The 19,721-nt window shown below is 63.0% G+C and overlaps 1 protein-coding gene across 2 annotated transcripts; it reads left to right on the top strand.

The window, feature by feature from the left end:
- The first annotated feature begins 1,167 nt into the window (after nt 1–1,167).
- Nucleotides 1,168–18,440, top strand: KCNQ4 (potassium voltage-gated channel subfamily Q member 4). Of its 2 annotated transcripts, XM_057403444.1 has the most exons (14): nt 1,168–1,415; nt 9,879–9,969; nt 10,579–10,705; nt 10,800–10,975; nt 11,050–11,175; nt 11,259–11,396; nt 11,531–11,626; nt 11,841–11,929; nt 13,664–13,819; nt 16,087–16,301; nt 16,416–16,518; nt 16,763–16,894; nt 17,024–17,159; nt 17,264–18,440. In XM_057403444.1, the coding sequence occupies exons 1-14, from the start codon at nt 1,168–1,170 to the stop codon at nt 17,480–17,482; spliced, it is 2,052 nt and encodes a 683-aa protein (XP_057259427.1). In that variant the 3' UTR covers nt 17,483–18,440. The 2 variants fall into 2 exon arrangements, with proteins under 2 accessions (XP_057259427.1, XP_057259428.1); XM_057403445.1 differs by lacking the exon at nt 1,168–1,415 and having other exon boundaries at nt 9,850–9,969; nt 11,286–11,396.
- The last annotated feature ends 1,281 nt before the right edge of the window (nt 18,441–19,721 follow it).

Genomic DNA, 19,721 nt, shown 5'->3' with positions numbered 1-19,721 from the left:
CTCGCTGCAGTGAGGGCCGAGTGGCAGCAGGATGGGGCAGCATCCTGGGAGGGGATGCGGGCTGGTTCCTGGGGCGAGTTTCACCAGCACCAGTCCCTGTGCACCAGTAAATAACATTTGCTGTTGTCTATTAAAATAACCTCTTTATGGTGCGGTTCCCCAGAGCTCCCCAAGACCGCAGTGCTCAGAGGGCCCGTGCCAGGATCTCCAACACCACGTTAAATAATTCACCAACCAAAGGCTTTAGGTTGCTCTGCTCTGAGTGAGCCCTGCGGGGGTGGGGGGACCCCGCTGCTGCAAAGGTGCAGAGGGTGCACGGGGACAGCAGGGACGGGACTCCTCTGCCCCTGGGTTGCTTGGAAAGGGACTCCCAGCACCTGCCTCAGTTTCCCCAGTGGTTAATGGGAGGCTGTGTGGAGGGGCATCAGGCAGATGGGAAAACCGCTGGGAAACACACCTGTAGGTATTTGGTGTCTCTCTAAACCTCGGTGTGCCCAGCAATTCCTGGCCCCTGAGCAAAGGAAAGGAAAGGGGTGGCCTGGGCTGGGGTGCTCTGTGTCAAGCAGCAGGGGGGGCGTCGGTGCCAGCTGCCCCATGGAGCTTGTGCCTGGGGTGCTCCAGCCAGAGATCTCTGATGCCATGGGGTTTGGGAAGCTGAATCCCAGGGTGCTCCACACCGCCTGATTTGGGATGCTCATTCCCGAAGTGCTCCACACCCCCTGGTTTGGGATGCTTGCTCCATGCCCCATGGCTTGGGATACTCACAGGATGCTCCGCACCCCGTGGTCTGGGATGCTCACTCCCGGGGTGCTCCACAACCGTGGCCGTGGCTCGCTGCCCGCTGCTGGGGGGCAGCAGAAGTCCCCGCTCCCCAGTACCCTCACGGGGAAGGGTCCCGCAACCGGACCGGAGCTCCCACCGGGGAAACCGATGGAGGCGGCCCCGCGCTCCTTCTCCCCCCACCTCCAGCCCCGTCCCGGCGGAGCCCCGGGGGCGGGGGCCAGGTACGGCGGGGCGGGCCTGCCCCGCGGGGGAGGGCCCGGCGGCGGGCAGCTAAAGGCAGGTGGCACCGGGAGCGGGACCGGGGCGCGCCGCGTCCAAAGGAGGAGCGGCGGCAGCGCGGGGGGGGAATGCAGCGGGCGGCGGTGCCCTGAGCGGGGCCGCGCCATGGCCGGGGCGGAGGGCGGCGGGGAGCGGCGGGCGGTGCTGGCGCTGACCGCGGTGCGCACCGAGGGCACCGGGCAGCCCGGCGGGACCCCCCCGCCCCGCCGCCGGGGGCTGCCGCCGGGGCCGCGTCCCGGGGCCGCCCCCCGCCCCGCCGGGTCCCCGCGCTGCTGCCGCCGCCGCCTCCAGAACTGCCTGTACAACGTGCTGGAGCGGCCCCGCGGGTGGGCCTTCGTCTACCACGTCTTCATGTGAGTGCCGGCGGGCGGGGAGCGGCGGGCAGCGGCGTCCCGGGGGAACGCGGGGTCGGGCGCTGCTGGTGCCCGTGCCCGAGGGGAAGGGAGCGCGGGGAGCCGCGGGCAGGGGTGGTTCCGAGCGAGCCCCGCACCGAGCTCCGGCTCCCGGGCTCCACCGGAGAAGTTTCTCCGTGTTTTGGTGGCGGGGAAGCGCCGCCGGTGCCGCTTCCAGCCGCTCGTCCCGGTAGCGGGGTCGGAGCGATGGGAGCAGCGCGCTGCGGGATCCCGGGGGGAGGGCGAGCGGGGACCGAGTGGATCCGTGGCACCGGCTCCGGTTGCGGGGAACTGAGCGCGTCCCGGGGGATGGGACCTGGTGTCCCCGGTGCAGCGAGCCCCTTCCCGGCGGCACCGGCGCGGAGCTGGGCCACATCCCGCTGCCCCCTCGGCTGCTGCCGGGTTCTCTGAGCCTTAAAGGCAGAGCTCCCCACAGTCTGACCGCATAGATCCGGGTGGGAAGAGGCTCCTCGTCTTGTTGTGTACCTGGAGTGCTGGGACGGCAGAAGTGCCAGAGCCCGGCACCCCCGGAGCTGTGCCGGGATGGGACGGAGGAAGGTGGGGAAGGGGTGTCCTTGTCCCTGCAGCCGCTGGCTGCTGTACCCCAAGAGCTGTGCCCATTCTTGGGTCACGGCCGCTGTCAATCCCCTGCACTTTATCATCCCTCTCCAGCGATGGAGCTTGGGATGCTCCCAGGGCCCCATCTGCTCCCTGCCCTGGCTCCATGCAGTTTGTGTCGCTGCTCCCTGGACAACCCATGGGTTTTGCAAAGAAGCTTCTCCACGACGCGCAGCTCAGGGCTAAGTAACAAACTCAGCCCTTTGGGGTTGCTTTGAGAGCTGGAGCAGGGATGCGGAGCTGGGGTACCCACAACTCCCCCAGGGCTGAGGGGAGGCTCCATGCTGGGGCTGTTGTTCTGGATGCTCCAGCCCAGGACTGCACCGGACACTGCCGGGACACCCCTGCAGCCATGGCGGGGGAAGTGGTTTCCCTCTGTGTGCTTGCGTGCGCAGCCCCCTGTGCCACCGTGAGCCAAGCCTGCCTCCTGCCCTCCCCTCCGAGCTGGGCCGTTACCGGGGTGCGGGAGCTCATTAGGAGGCAGCAGAGCGGGTCCTGCCGAGGTGAGCACATCGGGGCGGCAGGATGAATTAGTCACTGGCTGAGAGGGCACCTCAGCTCACGGGGGAGCGGGAGAGGAGCTCGGGGGCCATTTGTAACGCCTGCCCTGAGCTTCCACAAGAATCCCTACGCTGCAAATCCTGCCCTCAAATGAGCTTTTCCTGCAGGGAATTAACGATGGCAGCGAAAACCTCCCGCTGCAGGAGGGGGACCAGACTCTTTGGTGTAGGTGCTGGAAGAGAGATGCCCTCATCTCGCAGTTGAGACTCATGTGTCCTAGTGTCCTCCACTAGTTCCTCCTCCCAACCTGTGCATGTTTTGCCCCAGGAACAGCCACATCAGACCTGTCTGCTCCCATCACCGGGCCCCAGGTCCCTCCTGCACCAGGCTGTAGGGGACGGTCATTGCTCTGTGGGGGCAAGAGATGCCCGGTCTGCAGCAGGAACAAAGCCTGTGGAGCACTCGGAGGATATGGGGTTGCGTCACTCGCTGGGTTCAGAGCCGGGAAGGTGACACAGTGGGTGCAAGATGTGGGTGAATGTTCCGTGAAGCCGTTTGCTGTCAGCGTGGCTCATTTCTGGCTCTCCAAAGTAGCCGTTTCTTCTGTGTACAGCAGCACAGGGCACTGTTCTCAGGAACTTGGGTGCCTCAGGACGTGAGCCCTGAGTGCCAAGGAGAGGAGGGAGGTGTTACCCCTACGTGAGGGGAGACCGAGGCACGGGGGAGATGGATCCTGAGCTCAGGGCCATGCTGAGGGCTGAGCGCTGCCTGGCTCCATGGGGCTGAGAGCTGTTAGGATGGGAACACCTGCTGATGAGCAACGCGCTTCCCTCCCCGGAGCAGTCTAACGGCAGGAGCACGGAGCAGGGGTGAGCTGGTACCGTTTAAAGGACAAATCCAGTCTCTCTTGGTTGGAGAACTGATCCCAAATAGCTTCCTGTGCCCAGCACTTGGGGCTGGGCTGATGCAGGGTGGTTTGGTGGCTTCACAGTGTCTGCAGCCCCTGAGCTGTGCTGGGCTCTGGCCCGATGGGCTCAGAGCTGCTGCTGGGGCTTCACGGCCCCTCAGGGTCCTGTGCGGGGCATTCCTGTGCGTTCCCATGCTGCAGCCTTTGTAGGAAGGGGACGCTGTGAATGTGGGTGCCCGTGCAGGGACCGAGCCGTGGCTGAGGTGTGTGGTGCTGACTAGGCAGCACCATCCCCTCTAACCCTGTGCTGACCATGGAGAGACACTTGGGGTTTCAGAGCTGTGCCTTGTCCTCTTGAAATCAGTTTCCAGTCCTGGAGCTTGCAGAGCAAATGCAGGAGCGTGACCAGTGCATTAACCTAAAGGCTTTAGAGCCAGAAGGCAAAATGAAAACTTCCTTTCCCAATCCCTTTCTCTTAAGCCAAGGGGAAGGCTGTTCTCGTACCCAGTTCCTGCTTTGTGCTGTGCATGGGGCTGTTGGGGACCCACTGCAGGCTTCTGCCCTTGGCACAGGCAGCACTGCCAGCCCAGCCTGGTGCTGCCCGGCCGTGGGCTGTCCTGCAGCTGGGAGCTGCGCTGGACAGGTTTCAGTTCGAGCTGTTCCTGCTGCACTTTGAGGCTTCTCCCTGCAGCCGGGCTCGCTGGGGCCATCTGCCAGCCCCCCCCCAGCATGGTCCCCAGGGGGCTCCCTGATGGGAGCCAGGGTCTGGGAGCTGGTGTCGATGGTTATGAAACCGCTGGGTGCACCAAAAGTGCAGCTCAGCACTTCCCCGGTTCCTAGAGGAACGCTTTAATGAAGAACAGCTTCTGGAGCAAATTAGGGAACACTGAGCTGGCAGCACCGGGAACAACCCGCAAGCCCCTGCCTGCCACCCTGACCTCACTGGGTGCCGCTGGGTTGACTTGGTGTCATTGCCTTTGTGGAAGTGTCACCGTGTACCCGGGGCAGGGAGAAGATGAGAGCAAAGAGCCTGGGGGTGCTCATGGCACCCTTGCTCTTGCATTTGGTGCTGTCAAGTCCCCGTGTGTGTTTTGGGAGCTGGGTCCTGGGGCAGCCCTGGCACTGGTTGAGCAATGCCAGGCACCAGCACTGGGCTCTCCTCACTCGGAGCCATGGGGATCCCAGCTGGCAGGGACAGAGGGTGCTGATGGGCACAGGGCAGCAATTGGCAGGTCCCCCCCAAGCACTGGCCGGGGACCAGGCTGCTGACAGCAGGTCTGTCCCTGAGCTTCCCGGTGCTCCGGTCCTGCTGTGGTCCGGCTGAGGGCTGTGGTGTGCAGGAGGGGTCTTGTTGTCCCTGCTGCAGGGAGGAGGGCTGTGGTGCCGTGCTCCCCTCATCTCGCCGCATCCCTCCATCACCACTTGGGCAGTGAGAGGGCGCTTTCCCCGCCAGGCTGGCCATTGCTGCCATGGTCGCTGTCTGCAGCAGCTCCATCCCAACCCTTTGCCAACCCATCCGGGGCTGTTCCATGGCCCAGAGGGTTTGCAGGAAATCTCTTCACCCCTTGCTCTGGGTTGTAATGTGCCATCACTGCATCTCCCGCAGGGGCTGGTGTGGTTGGTGGCCTCCTGCTGTGCTGCTGCTCTTGTATGGCCCAGAGAAAAGGGGTTGGGGAGGCTGTGCCCTGAGCAGGGGTCCTGCTCGCGGGGCTGGCTCTGCTCACCTCCCCGGGCTTGAAACGGGAGCTGCATTTGGGGGACACGCCAGCGGGAGGAGAAGCCGGCGCAGCACTTCCCAGCCTGCTGCAGTGTTACCAGGGCATAAAATTAAGAGACTTTGGCGCAATATGAAACTGGGCATTGATTATTTTTCTTTTTTTTTCCCCTTTCCGCTCTTGCTGCTCCTCAGCCCCGAGCAGGAGGTGCCAGTTTGGGTACCTGAGGATGGGGGATGCCCCACTGCTGCGGGATGCAGAGGTGATGTTCAGCAGCACTCCGTGTGGATGAAGGTTGGAGTGGGGCTGAGCTAGTGCCTGGGCCTGACCGTCTGTCTGCCCATGGGTGCTTCTGCCCTCTGTGCAGTGCACTTGGGGTCTCAGCCTGCCTCGACTTCTTGGGGCTCTCCATGCACCTGTCCCCCAAAGCTCCCCATTCCCTGTGGAGTCCCTGGGTGCTGGAGCTGGGGGCAGCCCCAGTCCCTCTCCGGGGGCTCAAAGCCCACCACGCACTGAAGGTGCAGCTGAAAACACGCTGGGTTCCTTTTCCCCTCCTTAAGCCAGCTCCTTGCCAGATGATTCAAGAGCAAAACTATCTCGGCCGCTCCGTGTGAGCATCTTGGCACTGTGCGCAGGAGCCTTGTGACCGAGCTCCCCGTGGGGACAGTGAAGCGGGGTGATGGGAGTCACAGGGGGGTGCAGACTTGTGCAGCGCGAGGGCGATGGGTGATGCTGTCTGCAGGCTTTGGCTCCTGCTTGTCAAAGCACAAGGACACTGGGGCCATTGGCTGCTGCGTGCCTTGGGATGTCATCTGGAGCTGCTGCTGTGGGTGCTGCTGGGCGGCAGGAGAAGGTTTGCAGCCCGCTCCTCATCCCAGCCCTGCTTTTAGTCTGCATCAGGGTGCTGGAAAGGCGCTGTCCTGCTGCACCTCTGGCTCTGGGGTGAGGAGGGCACTCAGAGCAGCACGTTCCTTCTCCCATGGACAATAACCAGGCCGTGGACCCTGCTCTGAGCATGTGCTGGGGTTGGCAGTGCCGGTGCCGCAGCGGTGCTGGGCTGGCTCCTGGCTCCAGCTCCGGTTTCCCTGACCGTGGGGAAGGGCTCGGTGCTTTGCTGCTGCTCTGCAGCGCGGGATGGACCCTGTGCCATGGTTACGGGCGCAAACAGGCTCAGTACACCCGGTTATTTATATCCCGCGGGGCAGACAGGCCGCCTGCTCCACCTCTGCCCATGGGCTGCTGCGCAGAGGGATGGGGATTTATAAACTGTGTTTATGCAGCTGCAGACGGTGCTCGGGGAGCTGAGCCTCTGGGCTGGGGAGGCTGGAGAGCAAAGCACGATCTGCGTCCTCATCCCCATCCCACTGGAGCTGGGCTTGGCCACTGTTGGTCCAAACAGCCAGAAGAAACCTGGAGAGGGGTTTTGGACAAGGGATGTATGGGGAGGACCAGGGGTAATGGCTTAAAACTGTGAGAGAGATTTAGAGTAGATACTGGGAAGAAATTCTTCCCTGTGAGGGTGCTGAGGCTCTGGCACAGGGTGCCCAAAGAAGCTGTGGCTGCCCCATCCCTGGCAGTGTTCAAGGCCAGGTTGGACACAGGGGCTTGGAGCAAGCTGCTCCAGTGGAAGGTGTCCCTGCCCATGGCAGGGGTTGGAGTTGGAGGAGCTTTGAGGTCCCTTCCAACCCAAATCAGGCTGGGATTCCGGGGTTCCCACAGTGGCATAGCAGTGGGTACAGCCCGGGTGGGCACTCAGCACTGCTGCCAGCACCAGGATGGGGTCAGGTTTGGCAGAGAAGGGAGCTGTGCCGTTGGGAGGAGGCTGTTGCTCGCTCATCCCCTGGCTGAGCTGTTTATCCTACAGCACGTGGTATTTTCCTTCTGCTGAGTTATTGCTGGGCTCACTGTGAGCCTCCCTTATGCTGCCTGCGCAGGGGGAGAGTGAAACGGGGTCTGGGCCAGCCCTGCTGGGACACAGGGGTGCCCAGTGTCACCCCTGTTCCAAGCCTGGACACTGGCTGCTTGCTGGGGCTGGGGCTGCAGCTGGGCTGCCCTGTGCCATCCCATCCCACTGCACGTGCTCTGAGCATCACGGTCCCTTCACTGACCGTGGTGCCGTGGCACAGCTTCTCCCGGGCTGTACCAGGCTGCAGCCCAGGGGTGTCTGGGTGGGCACTGGGTGCTGGTTGCTGCCCCCATGCCCAGCTCTGCTCCTTGCTGACCTGGCCCCACTTCCCTGTGCTCAGCAGCTTTCCCAGCTCACCTGGATCTCCATTGGCATCACGCTGCTGGGGTGGGCAGCAGCATATGGCAAAGTCCATTGTAATGAAGATTAATGGGAGGAGATTCGCCTGCTCCAAGCCAGGCCCCCCATCGATTTTTAATTATTCTGGGGAGGAATGTTCCTGCAGCCAGGCTCTGCTCCCTCTGGGGTGAGAGCAGCCGGAGGGATCCCATCCTTGTGTCCCCTTCTGTATGGGACATGTGTCGGTGGGAAGCTGTGTGGATGGTGGTGGGAACCCCTTGGGGAGGGGGCTGCTGGGAGCTGGGAAGTTTAACTGGGGAGAGCTGATGCATCGGCTCAGCAACAACAGCATCTGCTCCCTGCATCCCATGGGATGCTGGCGCAGGGGAGCAGGGAGGCAGTGAGGATGCTGCTGGCTCCTGCCCCACCATCTCTGCACCATCCCCATGTTCCCTGGTGCTGCTCCTGGGTTCTTGGCCTCACTTGGTGGGTGGGAAGCCTGGCACTGCTGGCATCACTGCCTTCAGGCATCTGACCCTCTCGCTAAGCTGCTTACGCATTGCCGGCAGTGGGACAGGGCGCTTGCCCAGGCTTATGATTTAATTCCAAGCAGGTGATGTGTTCCCAGAAAGTTTCTTTCCCAGCCTGCCCCAAGGGGCCTCACATGCCTGTATCCTCCACCAAATCCTGTGAGATGCCGGGGGCCGGGTGGAAAGTGTCTGCAGCACGGGTTTACCAACCAGCCCCATTGCTCATGGTGAGAAGTGGGGGCCTCAGCTTGGTGCTAACTGTGATTTGCTGCTCCCCAAGGCAGGGTCACCCACAGCACATCCCATGGGAGCAGCATCCCAGGTACCGAGACCCCCCCCTTCCTGCTCCTGGCTGGGGTGAGAGGGACAAATCTTTGCAGGCTGGGAGATTCCTGCCTTTTCTGCTTCGCTGCCCATGCAATTGCCTGCTAAGTCCCGACTGTGTGATCCTCACTGCTGAGGTCCTGCTCACCAGCTCTGGGGCTGCTCTCAGACCACGGTGCCTGGGAAGCAGCAGCCGGCAGCGTGCTCCCTGCCCGTGGCCCCCCTGTCCGCTGTGCTGGCACGGGCAGGACAGGGGCTTCATGTGCCCGGCTGTGCCATCGGCTGCTGGAGGAGTTAACGCAGAACTGCTGTGCTGGAGGAAAGGGGCTCCATTAATAATTCAGAGGGAGAAGGAACTGGCTCCAGCCTCTGCCTTGCAGATGGGCAGTGCCTGAGAGAGGAGCCTCGTCCTCTGCAGCGAGGGCAGGGTGGTGTTTAGCCTGCGGTACCCTCAGCCCCATCCTTCCTGTAGCTCGCTCATGGTGTGTTGCTCCGGTTCTCCCTTTTCCGTGCTCTGGATCCAGCCTTTCTCCTGTTTCCCGGGGTTTCTCTTCCATCAGTCCCGTCTCCTGTTTCCCCTCCTCGTGGTTTTGGGGAAGGGGACCTGCCTGTCCCCTTCAGGCTGGGGTTTGAGCTGGGTGCTACCCCCTTGTCTGGGTGTGCAGAGAACACAGAGCATCCTCTCCTCTCCCCTGCATCAACCAGGGTCTCCCCCCATCAGTGGGGCAGGGATGCTGGTCAGGTCTGGTTTCACCCCTCAGCTGGTCCAGGTCTGGCTCTAAATTCCATGTCAGCAACAAGAGGAGATGGGAGCGGGGTCCCAAGTGGGTGCCCCCCACACCATTGATGGGTCCCATGGGCACTGGGGAGATGGTGCTGGGTGGGCAGGGTGGGTGCTCACCCGCTTGAGGACATCGTGCCAAGGCTGCCTCACTTGTCCTGCCGGCCTCACCCCATCCACCCTGGTGCTACCAGTGCCCAGTGCCCCCAGTGCCATCCTGGCGCCGGCTCTGGCAGTGGTGGCCCATAGCGCACCGTCACGTGGCTGGTGGCACAAACCCTCCTATTTCTATTTTTAGAATCGCTGGATCAGGGGAAAAAATGTATTTTTGGAGTTTCATTTGCTTCAGCTTCAGTCTCTTTTCTTCCCCCCCCTTCTCTATTTTAAATGGGCCAAAGCCCCTTGTGCCTTAAGCTAGCTCTCAGGAATGGATCCCCTCAGTGGCAGTGATGCTGGGAGTTGTCAGGAAAAGCTCTGGTCCCTGTTCTGCAGCAGCAGCACCCTGCTGTGGTGCAGGACCCCTGTCTTCCCTCCCTGCCTTTAATTAGTGGTTGGTTTCCCTGGGCAGAGGCTGCAGCAGAGCCTGGCGCTGAGCCATGAGGCTGCTGGAGCCTGGTCCTCCTCCTGCTGCTGCCCAGGGATGTGCGGGTGCCACACAAGACTGGTCCCCATCACATGGGGGGACCAGTGGGAGTGATGTCAGGGGGGGCATCATGCATCGAGCCCATGCCCGGGGTTGCACAAGGGGGTCCCCAGTGTGAGCAGCCTGCCCTGATGCCCACATTGACCTGCTCTCGTTCCAGATTCCTCCTCGTCTTCAGCTGCCTGGTGCTGTCGGTCTTCTCCACCATCCAGGAGCACCAGAAACTGGCCAACGAGTGCCTCTTCATCCTGGTAAGTGGGGAGCAGGGCTGTGCTTGGGGTGTGTCCGTTCCCCCGTCCCCCCCCCCATTACGCTCTAAAAGACAAGATCACAGACAAAACCCCTCCAACCCCTTCCCAGCCCAGATATCACTATTGGTCATTGGTGTTCGTGACAGGAGCTGTCAGCTCACGAAGCCCCACCACTGCCACTGGTGCAGACAGGTACAAACGGCTGGAAAAGGCAGGGCAGGAGGGGCTAAAAAAGGCAACTTTCCCCCAAACTGTCACAAAGAGCTGACGCCGGAGTTCTCCCGAGTGATGGAGACTAAATTGGGAAGGTCCTTGTGACTTTCCACGAGTAAGCAGTGTGTGAGAGGCAGGAGGACAATGCTGACGGTGGAGGAAAAGGACCCAGCTCGGTACGAGCTTGGCACAGGCAGGAGCCGGGGCTGCTCACACAGGCTCTGCGCCTGCGGCTCCCGTCTCGCTGCCCTGATTCCCTGGGGATGGCTTCAAGCGCGGCTGTGTCAGGGCGACACCATTCTCCCTCCTGCACCCTCAACACCTGCATTTCACTTTGCCCCCCCCAAAGCCGAGTACCCCCCACCTCACCCCCGTGTCCCTCTTTTCCCCCGGCAGGAGTTTGTCATGATCGTGGTGTTCGGCATGGAGTACATCATCCGTGTGTGGGCCGCCGGCTGCTGCTGCCGCTACCGCGGCTGGCGGGGACGGTTCCGCTTCGCCAGGAAGCCCTTCTGCGTGATAGGTACCGGGATGCTCGGGGTGGGAGCGCTGGGATGCGGGGAGTGGCAGCGTCAGCCCCTGCTGCGGATGGTGGGGAAACCTCTGCTTGTCCCCAGACTTCATCGTCTGCGTGGCCTCGGTGGCCGTCATCGCTGCGGGCACGCAGGGCAACATCTTCGCCACGTCGGCGCTGCGCAGCATGCGCTTCCTGCAGATCCTGCGCATGGTGCGCATGGACCGGCGCGGCGGCACCTGGAAGCTTCTGGGCTCTGTTGTCTATGCGCACAGCAAGGTGAGGACGTGCGGTCCCGGTGCGGCCCCACACACACAGCCCCCGAGCCCCTCTCACCCCCCGTGCCCCAGCAGGAGCTCATCACCGCCTGGTACATCGGGTTCCTGGTGCTCATCTTCGCCTCCTTCCTTGTCTACCTGGCTGAGAAGGATGCCAATGCTCAGTTTGCCACCTACGCCGACTCCCTGTGGTGGGGCACGGTAAGCTCGGCCGCCACGGCCCCCCAGTGCCGGGAGGGGACGAGGAGGGTGGGATGGGGCTGCGGTGGGGGAGCTCCCTCCAGGCCTCTTCCTGCTCTGCCCCTGGGCAGGTCACCCTCACCACCATTGGCTACGGGGACAAGACACCGCAGACGTGGCTGGGGCGGATGCTGGCAGCCGGCTTCGCCCTGCTCGGCATCTCATTCTTCGCACTGCCCGCTGTGAGTAGGGCAGAGAGAGGTCCCAGTGCCTCCAGCCCCACAGAAATGGAGACAAAGGGACCAAATCCACCCCTGTGGTGGGAGCTTCCCCGTCTCTGCTGGCACCCACAGACCCCATTCTTTCCCATCCCCAGGGGATCCTGGGCTCTGGCTTCGCCCTGAAAGTGCAGGAGCAGCATCGGCAGAAGCACTTTGAGAAGAGGAGGACTCCAGCTGCGAACCTGATTCAGGTGGCACAGGGCTGCATATCCCATCCAATCGAATCCCTTCCCGGGGATGCTCCACTCTCCCCCCGCCCCATCTGCTCTGCCTGCCCCTGCCTGCTGCAGGTGGAACCCAAACACTGAACACCAGAGGTGGCTCCTGGGTGCCGGGCTCTGCCTGTGGTGGCCAAGGGATGTGCGGGGCTGGCAGGGGCTCAGGAGCTCTCCTCGCTTCCTGCAGGCTGCCTGGCGCCTGTACTCGACGGACATCAACCGCACGTACCTGACGGCCACCTGGTGTTACTACGATAGCCTCCTGCCCGCCTTCAGGTAGGCAGCGCGGCCAAGGGCTGCAGGTGTCCCAGGGGATCCCTGTGGGGCTATGGGGTGCCCCACAGCCTGGGCACACCCTGCCACGAGGGGCCACGTGCAGCCGCTGAGGGCTCTGTGGGGCGGAGCAGCGCGGTTGGAGCCTCGCTCAGCCCTGGGACACTGGAGCACAGCATCTGCTGGAGTCTGGGGCTCCTCACCAGGGACCGTAGGGGCAGGACAAGGGGTGACGGGTTCAAACAAATAGGGGAAGTTCAGGTTGGAGATAAGGCAGAAGCTCTTCCCTGTGAGGGTGCTGAGGCGCTGGCACAGGGTGCCCAAAGAAGCTGTGGCTGCCCCATCCCTGGCAGTGCTCAAGGCCAGGTTGGACACAGGGGCTTAGAGCAAGCTGCTCCAGTGGAAGGTGTCCCTGCCTGTGACAGGGGCTGGAACTGGATGAGCTTTAAGGCTCTTTTAATACAAAACAGGCTGGGATTCCTTCCTCCATCCTCACCATCCTCCAGGATCCATCCCACCCTTGTCCCCTCTTGCCCCATCCATAGCCTTCCTCCAGCATCACCATAAGGAAGAGGATGGTGCCACGGGACCTCTTGGCTGAGGGAATGGAGCTGCAGCCAGCCAGGAGCTGGCTCTGAGCCTGGCAGCAGAGTAGAGGGACGTGGGGGTCTGGCAGGGAGCCCCATGCCCTGCCCATGTCACCTTCTCCCCTCTTGGGGCCCCTGGATTTTGCCTTCATGCTTGAAGATACCCTGTGTGTTCCCATCACATCAAGCTCACCAGGGTCTGCCCCTGCCTGCACGTCCTGCCCCTGCCTGCACGTCCTGCCCCTGCCTGCACGTCCTGCCCCTGCCTGCGCATCCTGCCCCTGCCTGCACGTCCTGCCCCTGCCTGCACATCCTACCCTGCCTGCACGTCCTGCCCCTGCCTGCACATCCTACCCTGCCTGCACATCCTACCATGCCTGCACGTCCTGCCCCTGCCTGCACGTCCTGCCCCTGCCTGCACATCCTACCCTGCCTGCACATCCTACAATGCCTGCACATCCTACCCTGCCTGCACATCCTACAATGCCTGCACGTCCTGCCCCTGCCTGCACATCCTACCCTGCCTGCACATCCTACCCTGCCTGCACGTCCTGCCCCTGCTGTATCCACGAGCTCCTTCGCAGTGACAGACGCGTTCTGTTTCACTCCATCTGTTCAAGGACAGGCTCTCACCAGCCGCGCGCGCTTCCCTCTGGTCCCAACCCCGGAGATGCGGCTTCCCCAGCACCACTGCGGGGCAATCCCAGTGCGGGCACCACGGGGGCTCCACCGGCCCCTCCCGCTGTGCCAGGGGTTGGGATAGAGCCAGCTCTGAGCTCGCCCCTCCTGGCTGCTCCAGCAGCGCCCAGGCCCCCGGGGCAGGTGGAGGCGAGCACCCCTGTCCCCGCGCCGTGGCACGGTGTTTGTCCTGCGTGTTCCCTGCCTGACCCATCACTGCCCGCAGCCATCCAGCCCCTCGGGGGGGCTCCCAGCACCCCTGCCCCTGCTCTGTCACCCCAGGAGCCAGCAGCAGCGCTCGGAGCTGTTAAGAAACCGTCTTTCAAAAGAAAAGTGCTGGGTTTTGCTGCTTCTTTTGCCCTGGTTTTGCTTTGGCTCGCAGGCAGCCTGGTGTTGCGCAGCCTGGGTTTGCTCAGCTCCTTTGCTTTGGAAGGTTTAATTTCTCCATGTTTTTATTTAACCCCAACCTCAGAGAACTGGTCCTTATCTTTGAGCATTTGCACCGAGTCCGCAACGGAGGATTTAGGAATTCAGAGGTGAAAAAGTTGCCGGACGGAGCCCCACCGCCTTATCACCCCTTCACCCCTGGCCAGAAAAGCGCCAGCCCCGCTGCTTGTTCAGGGGACAGGTAGGAGGGTGCAGCCCCAGCCCCGTGTTCTCCCCTCTCTGCCCTCTCTCTGCTCCTCTCTGTCCTCCTGCGGTGCCACCGCGGTGCTCGTCAGCATCAACCCAGAGTCCCGCTCCTGCCGCTGCCTCCGGCGGGGCCGCGCTCGGCCTCCATGGACTCCCCCTGGGCCACGGGGAAGCCTCTGGCGCCGCTCCTCTCCCCCTCGCGGCACCAGGACCCTGCGCAGGGCAGCCCAGAGAGGCTGGAAATGGTCCTGCGGGGGCAGTGCTGTGAGCCCGTGGGGCTGGGGCTGCTGCAGAGCCAGGCGAGAGCAAACCCAGCTCCTCCCGTCCGAGGGGGCTCCCGTGCCTGCAGCAGCCACGCCAAGCTGCTCCAGTGCCAGGAGAACCCAGGCCAGCGTCAGGGTTAGGTGGGGAGAGGCAGGCTTCGTGCCTCGGTTTCCCCTGTGACGATGGAGCAGGGGCTATGGGAGGTCCAGCGAGGTGTGGGGCTGGGGGACCTGGAGCTCCTGCCAGACCCAAGGTGAGTATGGGTTTGTTGGGCTCAGAAGCTGGCAGGGGAGGGACTGAACCCCCCCCAGCCATCCCAGCTGGGGGGGGGGCCAAGCCCCCATCTCCTCTGTGAGCATCACCTCTCATAACATCTCATCTTCTCTCTCTCTCCTCCCCTGCCCTGCTCAACCTCCTCCTCTCCATCCCTCCAACCACCCCAAACCTCCTGTGCCTCCCATTCACCCCCCAAGCTGGAAGGAGGAGGATGTGCAGCCTCACAAGTGCTTACGCCTCAGGTAACGTGCCAGCACCAAATGGCTCTTTGGGAGAGCCCCACTGCTGGGAAACCGGCCCTTCCCCTGCGGGGCAGGCGTTCAGTGTTTATGTAGGACCTACACAAACAGTGTTACTCGTGCTTCTTGCCTCCACAGCACAAGTGGGTACCGTGGCTGGTGCAGTGGGTGATGCGATGCTCACCATGGCAGGCTGGGCCCCTGCACCCATGCACTGGGTCATGCCTGGAGCACTGGGGCCTGGGATGCTCCTGACCAAGGGCTAATTCTTTTCTCCTGTGTCTTTGCCCTGCCCCTCCAGCCCCATCTTTAGTGGCAAGAGGAGGCTCTTGCGGACGTGGGGCACTTGGAGACGGAGGTACAGCATCCTGCATGGTGCCTGTGCTGGCTGCAGGGAGCAGGGTCCAGGGCTTGAGCCAGCAGGGTCAGAGGCTGCAGGCTGATTCTTCTGCATGGCAGAGGGGTCTGTGCATGGCCTGTGCTGAGCTGCCTGTCCCCAGTGTCCCCACATCAACCCCTGCCTCAGTTTCCCCTCCCATGCAGCATGGATGAGCGTGGTCCATTGGCCGTGCTGGGATTGCCATGGCCATCAACAGGGCACTTGGATAAACTGAATCTCATTTGTCCCCCAGGACACATCCTTCCCATGCTCCGGCATGGATCGCATGACACCCGCTGCAGGGGCTTGTGGCAGCCCTGCCTGGGACCAGCTCACCAGTAACCTGCACTGGGAGTACCCTCCCTTTCCCTCTGACTTGCCCTGGGATTCCTGCCCCAGGAGATGCAGGAGGCTTCCCAAAGGCTCTGGCTTCCTCTGCTCAGGGGCTGTGCATCTGCTTGGCCTCCTTGCATGGCCCAAGGTGTGCCTGTGGTCCTGCATCCTACGAAAGGGAGCTCCAGGTGGTGTTTTTGTGTAGGTCCTCCATAAACGATGCCTGTTTCTTCCCCTGGCTGGACCTGGGAGCAGAACTTGCGTTAGGGCAGGCAGGGGCTGCTCTGCTCGCCCGTTGGAGCAGAGCCTGAATCAGGTGGTGTAGCCAGGAGGAGGATGAGAAGGATGAAGAGGCCTGGCTGGGTGCCTCCGTGCCAGCAGGGATGGAGCAGGAGCAGCGCTGCTCCCTGTGGGACGGGCCGGTTGTTCTGCCATTGCTCTGCTGTGTCCTCCCCATCACCGTACCTCTCTGTTCTCTCCTTCCCTCTCTGTGTCTCCTTTCTCTGCTTCTGGGGAGAAAAAAAGGTGTTTCAAGGAGTAACCCCAGAGCCGCTCCTTCATGGGAACACGGCATCACCTGCCCCTAGCCCAGCTCAAACCTTGTGCCCATCATGTGCCAGGGACTCTCCATGAGCTCGGCACAGACACCCCCAACCTCACCCCCACCGTGTGGGCACCGGGTATTTCCACAGCAGGGATCCATCCGCTCCTTGCCCTGTCCCCATCCCTGTCTCCCCTCACTGACCTGCCCGCCCGGCTCTTCTCGCACAGCAACAGGATGGGCATCAAGGAGCGGATCCGGCTGAGCAGCTCGCAGCGAGGCAGCCGGGGCAGGCAGCACCTCGGCCCCCCCCTGCACCGCTCCCCCAGCACCGAGGACCTCCCTGAGGCCTCCAGCCCCACCAAGGTGCAGAAGAGCTGGAGCTTCAACGACCGGACGCGCTTCCGAGCATCCCTGAGGCTCAAGCCGCGGACCACAGTTGAGGGTGAGCCATGGGACTGGTGGGCTCCACATGTAGATGTGGGGCCATGCAGGGGGGTGCAGGCTTTTCAGGGGACACAGGGGTCTCTGCAGCCCTCGGTCTCTGCTCCATCCACAGCTGACTGCCCGTTGGAGGACAGCGGCGAGGAGAAGAGCTCCCACTGCGACCTGACCTGCGAGGACATCATGCCAGCCGTGAAGACCCTCATCCGGGCGGTCAGGTGAGGCCATCCCCTCCTGTGTGCCCCAGTGCTTGCGCTGCCATTCCCAGCTGGATGAGTGGATCTGTCCAGAGAGCCCCGGTCCAGCCCATGGTGGTGCCCAAGCCAGGCAGGGAGCAGGGATGGATCCTGGCTCAATCCCAAAGGGGCAGTGGTCAGGACCTTGGTGTTTCGCAAGTGCTCCCCCCTCCCCCCCAGCATGGACCCGCTGGGGTTCCCCAGTGCCAGCCCCGTGTTCCTGCAGGATCCTGAAGTTCCTGGTGGCCAAAAGGAAGTTCAAGGAGACCTTGCGTCCCTATGACGTCAAGGACGTCATCGAGCAGTACTCGGCCGGTCACCTGGACATGCTGGGCAGGATCAAGAGCCTGCAGATGCGGTGAGCTGCCCTCGAGGCTTGCCTGGGTCACCCATCACTAGTCATGACCATGTCCCCAGAGCCCCTTATGGCCTCATTCCCTCAGTTCCCGCTGGGAGTGATGAGCTGTGCCCCTTCCCTCCCTGCCAGCGTGGACCAGATTGTGGGCAGGGGCACCCTCACTGTGGACAAGAAGGTGCGGGAGAAGGTGGAGAAGCCGGCGCTGGAGACGGAGCTGGTGGACGAGCTCAGCATGATGGGGCGTGTGGTCAAGGTGGAGAGACAGGTCAGGAGGGGGCCACCCCCGGGAGCTTGAAACCATCCCCAGCCGGCACCCCCGTGTCCTTCCTCCATGGGGATGGACCCCCCCAGCTCTGCCCACCCTTGCAGGTACAGTCCATCGAGCACAAGCTGGACCTACTGCTTGGGCTCTACTCCCAGTGCCTCCGCAAGGGTTCCATCAACTCCTTCAGCCTGGCCGCTGTGCAGGTGCCCCCCTGCGAGCCAGACATCACCTCCGACTACCACAGCCCCGTGGACCACGAGGACATCTCAGTCTCTGCGCAGACCCTCAGCATCTCCAGGTCGGCCAGCACCAACATGGACTGAGCAGGGTGGCAGCGGATGGATCCTGCCACGTGCAGCCTCCGGGATGGGTGCTGGGATGCCCTCACTGCGTTACTTGAACCAAGTCTTCCTCTGTGGGAGCACGGCTGCAGTGGGGCGCCCACACCGGGATGGGCTGGGAGTCAGCAGCTCTGCTCCATGGCCAGACCACACTGCTGGGATGCTCCTGCCCCTCCTCAGGGGTGAGACCCCCAAGCTCCTGGGCCCTTGAGTGCTCCCCAGCCATGGTGGGGATGCTCCAGGCTGAGTCCCATCCAGCTCCTCATCAGGGTCCAGCCTGGTGCCCCAGAGCTGAGCCAGGGTCAGCTCCAGCTATGCAAGGCTCCCTCTCCCTCCTGCTACTGGGACCGAGAAGGGATGTTGGGGCAAGACCCATTGTGGTTCTACCTGTGTCAGGACTGTGTCAGGCCCCCCTCAGGCTGGGTAACAGGGGTCTGCCCCCTTCACCCTCCTCTGCCTGGGTTGTTTCTCTGCTTGCAGCTCTGGCTGCACCTCTAGAAGCACAGCAGAGCCTTCTGCCTGCCCGTGCATGCTCCCAGGGCAATATATATATAGATGACATATATATATTTATGCAATAATGTCTTAATATGCAATATCCCCGGGAAGAGCAACCCATGGGGCTCATAGGCAATAAGCAACTCCCTCCACCAGCACACAGGGCTGGATCCTGCTGCCCACGGGGGCTCAGGGCTGGGCAGAGGCTGTGGAGGAGGAAGGGATGCAGCACAGGCAATGGGGACAGTGGTCCCAAAGAGCCATCTCTCCCTCTTGTATCCCAGACCCTATTCCTGCTTAGAGGATTCCTTCCCTGTCTGGTCCTGCAGTGCTGTCCATATCCCCATCCCTTCTATGGACTGAGAGGCACAGATCAGCTGGGGGGCTGTTGTCCATGACTCCTGTCATGCCCTGACCCCAGAGCCGGGGCCGGTTTCCAGCCCTGCAGGATCATGGTAGTGCCAAAGTTTGCTGAGCTGGGGCAGCCGGGGGTCCCGGGGGGCTCGGTGGTGGCCATCCCCTTGCTGCCAGTGCAGCCCTCTCTGGGCTTTGCACCATGGGATTTGCACCCCCTTACCCAGCCCCCCTGTGCCTCTGCTCCTGCACTGGGGAACCCCGAACCCTGCTCGTTTCTCTGCCTTGTCAGTGCATGTGGCCAGAGCCACCTGCAGCCTCCCCAGTGCTCCCATGCCACCCTGGCCCCGTCCTCTCACCCCGGTTGGTGGGGCAGCGGTGCTGTGGGGGCACAAGGGGCTGGTTGGGTGCCACGGGTGGGTTGGTGTGGGTGCCATGGGTGCATGCGCACGCAGCAGCTGACCGGGTGGGTTAAGTGTGGCGGGTGCCAGCAGCCCTCCCCGCGTGCCGTTACCTCACTTTATTAACTCGTTAACGGACTGGTTTCATTAAAGCCTGGAGCAGGGGCCGCGCCGCCCGCGTCTCTGTCGCGGCTCCCCCGGGAGGTGGCACTCCAGCCCCGCCACCGAGCACCGCGGCCACGGGCCCTGACCGTCCGGCCACCACAATGACGCCCCCCGGGTTCGCCCTGAGCCCCCCGACATGAGAACGGGTCCCCGACTCCGGCTCAATCCCCACATCCACGGCGCTGCGTGCCTGTGGCTGCAGGCGCGATGCCGCGGCAGAGGGGCTGATGCCCTGCGGTTGGACCCCCTGAGAGGGTCGCTGTGTCCCATCTGCCTCTTTAGAAGTGTCGCAGTGTGTCCCCAAGGGGGGAATGGTGCTGCCACAGGACCACGGAGGGGTGGGGGGGTGCAGCCCCCTTACCCAGGACACCACAACCCCTCAAGGGACCACAAAGCCTTCACCCCATCCCTGTGCGCTGGAGGTCGTGGGGACAATGTGAGCCTCAGCCTGCAAGTGTCGGGGGTTCGAGGTGGCCCCTTCCCGCGCCGCCCTGCCCCGGTGCTGGCCGGGGAGGAAGCCGGGGCCGGCCGCAGGTCGGTCCTGCCTTTCCTGGCTGCTTCTTGCCAACAAACTCAGCGCTGGCTCGGAGCACTGCGGGGGCCAGCGCCTCCCTGCCCTGGCCCCACTTCCCCCAGCACTGCCCCAGCCTGCTGGGATGGGGGCTTTGGGGTGACTCCGGTCCCCTGGACCCTCTGGGTGATCCCTGGGGATCCTTGACGCTGCGCACCTCCTGCTCACGCTGCTTTGAAGCAGAGGCTTTGAAGGGGGAGCCAGGATGCAGCAGGAAAGCCCCGTGTGAGCA

The sequence above is a fragment of the Pezoporus wallicus genome, unplaced genomic scaffold (assembly GCF_028554395.1).
Source record: "Pezoporus wallicus isolate ANWC-B61680 ecotype Strahan unplaced genomic scaffold, APGP_CSIRO_Pwel_v1 contig_8232, whole genome shotgun sequence".
NCBI classification, from domain to species: Eukaryota; Metazoa; Chordata; class Aves; order Psittaciformes; family Psittacidae; genus Pezoporus; species Pezoporus wallicus.
The sequence above is the reverse complement of the archived record's forward strand: the minus strand, read 5'-3'. Positions and strand labels throughout refer to the sequence as shown.

What these genes read in the sequence shown, in the direction of transcription:
- KCNQ4 (XM_057403444.1), top strand. Translation starts at nt 1,168, where the DNA reads ATGGCCGGGGCGGAGGGCGGCGGGGAGCGGCGGGCGGTGCTGGCGCTG. An exon ending in CATTCTTCGCACTGCCCGCT is followed by an intron (nt 11,397 to 11,530) that starts GTGAGTAGGGCA and finishes TCCCATCCCCAG; the next exon opens with GGGATCCTGGGCTCTGGCTT. An exon ending in ATCAAGAGCCTGCAGATGCG is followed by an intron (nt 16,895 to 17,023) that starts GTGAGCTGCCCT and finishes CCTCCCTGCCAG; the next exon opens with CGTGGACCAGATTGTGGGCA.